General features: G+C 44.6%; 1 protein-coding gene across 1 annotated transcript in view; it reads left to right on the top strand.

Moving 5' to 3' along the window:
- The window catches only part of galnt14 (UDP-N-acetyl-alpha-D-galactosamine:polypeptide N-acetylgalactosaminyltransferase 14 (GalNAc-T14)), a 165,638-nt gene extending 162,495 nt beyond the window's left edge, over nt 1-3,143 (top strand). The window contains exon 15 of the mRNA XM_068342289.1: nt 1,940-3,143. Within this exon, the coding sequence (XP_068198390.1) occupies nt 1,940-2,098 (159 nt within the window). The 3' untranslated portion in view covers nt 2,099-3,143. The remainder of the gene's footprint in view (nt 1-1,939) is intronic.
- Nucleotides 3,144-6,457: the final 3,314 nt, after the last annotated feature.

Here is a 6,457-nt window from a genome sequence, read left to right as displayed (position 1 = left end):
ACACACACACACACACACACACACACACACACACACACACACACACACACACACCAGCTCTACAAACTGATGTCCAAATAATGAGGGAGTGGCGCCCTCTAGCGGGGACTGGTTGAACTCATTGTTGCCCGATCGGTAAATCTTCCAGCACATTAGTTGACGTCGCTCCACACTAAACAAGCTGTGATGGTGGTTTGATTCACAGCTCCTCCTGCCAACGTGATGGAGTTTTCACCCCCCCCCCCATTCTAAATCAGCTGAGTGGTCTAAATACAGTATTTGTCAGCTGTTAACCAAATTCACCAGAATAGTGTAAATATCTCTGTACAGATTTTTCCTCATTTGACAAAGAAGTGTTCATTCTAAGGACGATTGCAGTTTCAACACTTAATTCAACCCTCGGAACAGTTTTCAGCGCGTCGCTGTGATTTGATGTTGTTGAACACTGAGCCAACGCTCAAATCCCACTGAGGCTGCAGCATCACTCACAATTTTACCTGTTCGCCTTTCAAACGAGAGATTTGTGCCAGAACTCAGGAGTGGGCATCACAGACGGCTGGTCCAATAGGTAATCACAGACACGCCAGAAATACTGGAAATACAAGTCCATGAGGGATGGGGTAAGATTATTAACTCCATCAATCAAGGATCAAACTATCAATGAATAAAGAAAAATAACAAAGTTAGGACATTAACTTTGTTCAAAATGTTTTAGTCAAATCATTCATTTATTTTCCGCCGCTTTATCCGCCGTAGCGGCTCAGCAAAATGGAGTTAATTACTGCATTGTGGGAAATATAGTTTGTGGCCAAAGTACACCTTTGACCTATTTATTTTTAGACACCCTGACCTTTTATGCTCTCGCGGGCCACATAAAATACTGCGCCGGGCCATCTTTGGCCCCCGGGCCTTGAGTTTGAACACATGTCCTCTGTGCGGTTTGTTGTAGGTTGTATCAGAGAGTCTTCAGTTCTACAGATGCTGTGGAACATGTTGTATTAAAACTATTAAAAATCAGTTCTGGATGAATGTGATTCTTGAAAACAGTTGAATGGACTGTATTTGTGAGAGAAACCTGACATCCGGTAGGATTCGATCGTTTTGGTCTCCCTACATGTAGGTACCTGGATATATTTACAGTAGATTCATTTCATAGATTCAGTCTCCTCTGGTTAATAATCATCTAAAACCTGTTCGTTCACATGCCTGTTTTTATTTATGTGCAATTTACACCACCCTCCTAACTGGAACGAGGGGTGTGCTGATTTATCACCCCGACTGAACACTGTTATAACCACTTCCATTTACATACGCTCTACATTACCCACCATTTTGGCTACATAAAGCATAATCAACCAGGAAGGCATCCCATAAACAAAACCATTGTGGATGTGTGGGTCCTGGTGACGCTGCAGCCTCCACCTCAGTGTTTGGGATTGGCTGAAATCAAAGTGAAACACAAATGACAGCAGCAGGCCCACAAGCCTCGGATGACTTTCCCAGTGAACTGATTTTTCCGTGAATCGTCTGAAGTAAGCAGAGGAAGCTCCTGACAGCAGCTAGCAGGGCAGACTGGAGATGACTGCTTCTTCCTCTGAATACAGAGTAAAGAATTATCAGGTCTCACAGGACATTCTGATGGATTCCTATTTCTTTTCATTTTGCATCCTTGTGCCCGCGCTGCAGATTCTGGCGTGTCTCTGCTTACTGTTGGTTTCAGCATCCATCAGATTCTCCAAACAGCCCCACGAGACGTTTAGTATTTCCTCCTTCTACCCAAATGCAGTCTGAGGACCAACAGTCAGTCAGCTGTTAGACGTGAATACGGGCTAATTGTTTGTTTGCTGGTTACCAGACTAAACTTTAGATGCTAAGTGAAGGACGTGGCGTGTTCTGTTGACGGCGTTGTTTGTCCGTGTTATTTGTGTGTCGTCTGCAGCGGTGGCAGAAGTCGGGGACTCACCTGGAGCACCTCGTCTCTCGGTTCTGTCTGGACTCGGAGATGGCTCTGGATGGGATGGACTCGTCTCGTATGCTGGTCATCAGCCCCTGTGAACTGAGCGCTTACACACAGAGATGGGAAGTGCCCTTCTCCTGACCCTTGACCTTTTGATGTTTCACCTCCAGAAACCTGCCCCGTGGTCAATCGATAGCCTCAAAACTCTGCAGAGACGCATCTGCTCTGCCACAGTGAGGATGCATGAGCACATCGTGTCAGGGAGCTGCAGCTGAGCCGGAATTCATGAAGACTTTTGGATGCCTCCTCACTGATTGTCACCAGAGGAAATCAGTGTGCATCCGTCTGGTGCGGCGCACGACGATTCAAATCAATAAAATGTCACGTTTGTTCCGTCTGGAGACGGAAAGTCTGTACGTTTGAGGCTTTTTAGATAAGTTTGGGGAAGAAACGAAACAAGTGCACCTTAAAATCCTGATCTATCAAAGAGAATTTATCATAAATACATCCTGGAAGGTGTCAAGGAAGAATAATTTGTAAATTATAAAGCACAACTTGAGTTCTTAATTTATCACCGACTGTGCTCGAGGTCCGCCGATGAACCGGTGAGGTCAAGCAGCGACTGACAGTCGCGTCCACAGGATGAATATCACTGTTTTAAACTGAGGCTCCAAAGTCAGCATACCAGAGAAAACATGTTTCAGTGAAGTTTAACTATATATGAGATGTTTTTACTCACAAACCATGAGCATGTTGTGGTTTTTGCTATGATTTTAATCATTACGCTGAAGTGCTGCTCCAACCAAAGCATGCTCCTCTCTGTTTTGCTAGTTTAACAGTAACTCTTAGTGTTAAACTCTAAACTGCATTGTTTTTATGACAGACTTTTAAAATGGAACAGGAATGAATACATGAAAATATTTGAAAGGCAACTCCAACTCAACCATTTTCAGACAAGGAGTATCCACAGCACATGTTAACGATGGGTGTGAAAAATATCGATGCACTTGAGTATTGCAATTTTATGTTTAATTGTACTGCAGTGGTTCTTTAAATCTAAATTTTGAGCTAAAGGATTTGCAGAGGTTTGTGGCCGTGGTACGTTGTCCTTCTACTGGACTGTGATACATTCTACTGGATGTCCTCTGTTTTCATCGCATCAACAAATAAAGTTTTTCTACTCTGACCCAGACATGTGGTGGTTGTGTTCTTCATACTATCACAGTTTTTCTGCTTTATTCCCAGTCTGTTTTTAATGTTTCGTGTTAAACTGAGGTGCTTCATGTCTCCAGTTGTTTAACCACGTTAGCTCATGACTTTTCTGCCGACAAGTTCACAAGCAGCGTCGTTCCACGAGTGGAAACGTTAACAGATCAGTGAAATGTTATTCCTGCTGTGCCAGACTATTTCTCTCATACAAACTCTGGTCACCTTCATCCCTAAATGTGTAACAACATCCTAATTATTCATCTGTTCGCCTTTTCCTGCTCCAAACTATCGTTATTAAAATCTTTTTTTTTTAACTTAGTTTTTACTCAACAATTAAACCAAGGACAGGGAGATGCACACACAAATGATAATACAAACTAAAAAGGTACCATAATGTTAAACATTAAATTGTATGAAAATAATCTGTTAAAAAAAAAAAATGTATTTTTGTATATATATATATATATACACACATCTTCTTTTCTTTCGGCTTTTCCCTTCAGGGTCTCCACAGCCAATCAGTGTCCTCCATCTAACCCTGTCTTCTCATCCTCTTCTCTCACACCAACTACCTTCATGTCCTCTTTCACTACATCCATAAACCTCCTCTTTGGTCTTCCTCTAGGCCTCCTGCCTGGCAGTTCAGAACTCAGCATCCTTCTACCAATATATTCACTATCTCTCCTCTGGACATGTCCAAACCATCTCAGTCTGGCCTCTCTGACTTTATCTCCACAACCTCTAACACGTGCTGTCCCTCTGATGGACTCATTCCTGATCCTATCCATCCTGGTCACTCCCAGAGAGAACCTCAGCATCTTCATCTCTGCTACCTCCAGCTCTGTCTCCTGTCTTTTCCTCAGTGACACTGTCTCTAGACCAAACAACATCGCTGGTCTCACCACAGTTTTGTACACCTTTCCTTTCATTTTAGCTGAAACTCTTCTATCACACATCACACCTGACACTTTCCTCCACCCGTTCCATCCTGCCTGGACACGCTTCTTCACCTCTTTTCCACACTCTCCATTGCTCTGGACTGTTGACCCTAAGTACTTCAGATCCTCCACCTTCTTGATCTCTTCTCCCTGTAACCTCACTCTTCCACTTGGGTCCCTCTCATTCACACACATGTACTCTGTCTTACTGCGGCTAACCTTCATTCCTCTCCTTTCCAGGACAAACCTCCACCTCTCTAGCTTCTCCTCCACCTGTTCCCTGCTCTCACTGCAGATCGCAATGTCATCTGCAAACATCATAGTCCATGGAGATTCCTGTCTAACCTCGTCTGTCAGCCTGTCCATCACCATAGCAACAAGAAGGGGCTCAGAGCTGATCCCTGATGCAGTCCCACCTCCACCTTGAACTCCTCTGTCACACCTACACACACCTCACCACTGTCTTACAGTCTTCATACATGTCCTGCACCGCTCTAACATACTTCTCTGCCACTCCAGACTTCCTCATACAATACCACAGTTCCTCTCTGGGCACCCTGTCATCAGCTTTCTCCACATCTACAAAAACACAATGCAGCTCCCTCTGGCCTTCTCTGTACTTCTCTATCAACATCCTCAAAGCAAATACTGCATCTGTAGTACTCTGTTTTTGGCATGAAACCATACTGCTACTCATAAATGTTCACTTCTGCCCTTAGTCTAGCTTCCACTACTCTCTCCCATAACTTCATTGTATGGCTCATCAGCTTTATTCCTCTGTAGTTGCCACAACTCTGCACATCTCCCTTGTTCTTAAAAATGGGCACCAGCACACTTCTCCTCCATTCCTCAGGCATCTTCTCACTATCTAAGATCCTGTTGAACAACCCAGTCAGAAACTCTACTGCCACCTCTCCTAGACACTTCCAAACCTCCACAGGTATATCATCAGGACCGACTGCCTTTCCACTCTTCATCCTCTTCAAGGCCCTCCTCACTTCATCCTGACTAATCTTTGCTACATCCTGGTCCACAACAGTCACCTCTTCTAGTCTTTGTTCTCTCTCATTTTCCACGTTCATCAACTCTTCAAAGTACTCTTTCCATCTTCCCATCACACTACTGGCACCTGTCAATAGACTTCCATCCCTATCCTTAATCACCCTAACCTGCTGCACGTCCTTCCCATCTCTATCTCTTTTGTCTTGCCAACCGGTATAGATCAGTCTCTCCCTCCTTACTGTCCAACCTAGCATACAAGTCATCATAAGCTTCTTGTTTGGCCTTTGCTACCTCTACCTTCACCTTACGCTGCATCTCCCTGTACTCCTGTCTACTCTCCTCAGTCCTCTCAGTGTCCCACTTCTTCTTAGCTAACCTCTTTCTCTGTATACACTCCTGTACCTCCTCATTCCACCACCAAGTCTCCTTATCTACTTTCCTTCCAGGTGACACACCAAGTACTCTCCTACCTGTCTCCCTGATCACATTAGCTGTAGTTGTCCAGTCATCTGGAAGCACCTCCTGACCACCCAGAGCCTGTCTTAACTCCTTCCTAAAAGTCATGCAACACTCTTCCTTTTTCAGCTTCCACCATTTCGTCTTCTGCTCTGCCTTTGTCCTCTTCATCTTCCTCACCACCAGAGTCATCCTACACACCACCATCCTATGCTGTTTGGCTACACTCTCACCTACCACTACTTTACAGTCACTGATCTCCTTCAGGTTACACCGTCTACACCAGATGTAGTCTACCTGTGTGCTCCTACCTCCACTCTTATAGGTCACCCTATATTCCTGCCTCTTCTGGAAGAAAGTATTCACTACAGCCATTTCCATCCTTTTTGCAAAGTCAACCACCATCTGTCCTTCTGCGTTCCTCTCCTGGATACCAAACCTGCCCATCACCTCCTCATCACCTCTGTTTCCTGCACCAACATGTCCATTGAAGTCTGCTCCAATGACAACTCTCTCACTTCTAGGTCCGCTCTCCATCACTTCATCAAAGTCCGACCAGAATTTCTCCTTCTCCTCCAGCTCACATCCTACCTGTGGAGCATACCCACTAACAACATTGAACATCAATCAATCAATCAAGTTTTATTTATATAGTGCTTAATCATGACAGCAGACATTTCAAAGCGCTTTAACAGACAGAAACCCAACTGAACCCTCCAGAGCATCAGAGACAGTGGAGGGAAAAACTCCCTCGATGAGGAAGAAACTCCGGGCAGGACCCAGACTCTTTTGGGGGCCATCCGCCTCGACCGGTTGGGTGGAGAAGAAATCAAAGGAAGATAAGAACAGCATCAGAGAGAGAGAGACAGAGAGACAGAGACAGTATCAATATGGT

Source organism: Antennarius striatus, chromosome 19, assembly GCF_040054535.1.
Source record: "Antennarius striatus isolate MH-2024 chromosome 19, ASM4005453v1, whole genome shotgun sequence".
Taxonomy (NCBI): domain Eukaryota; kingdom Metazoa; phylum Chordata; class Actinopteri; order Lophiiformes; family Antennariidae; genus Antennarius; species Antennarius striatus.
This window is presented reverse-complemented; position numbering and strand designations above follow the sequence as displayed.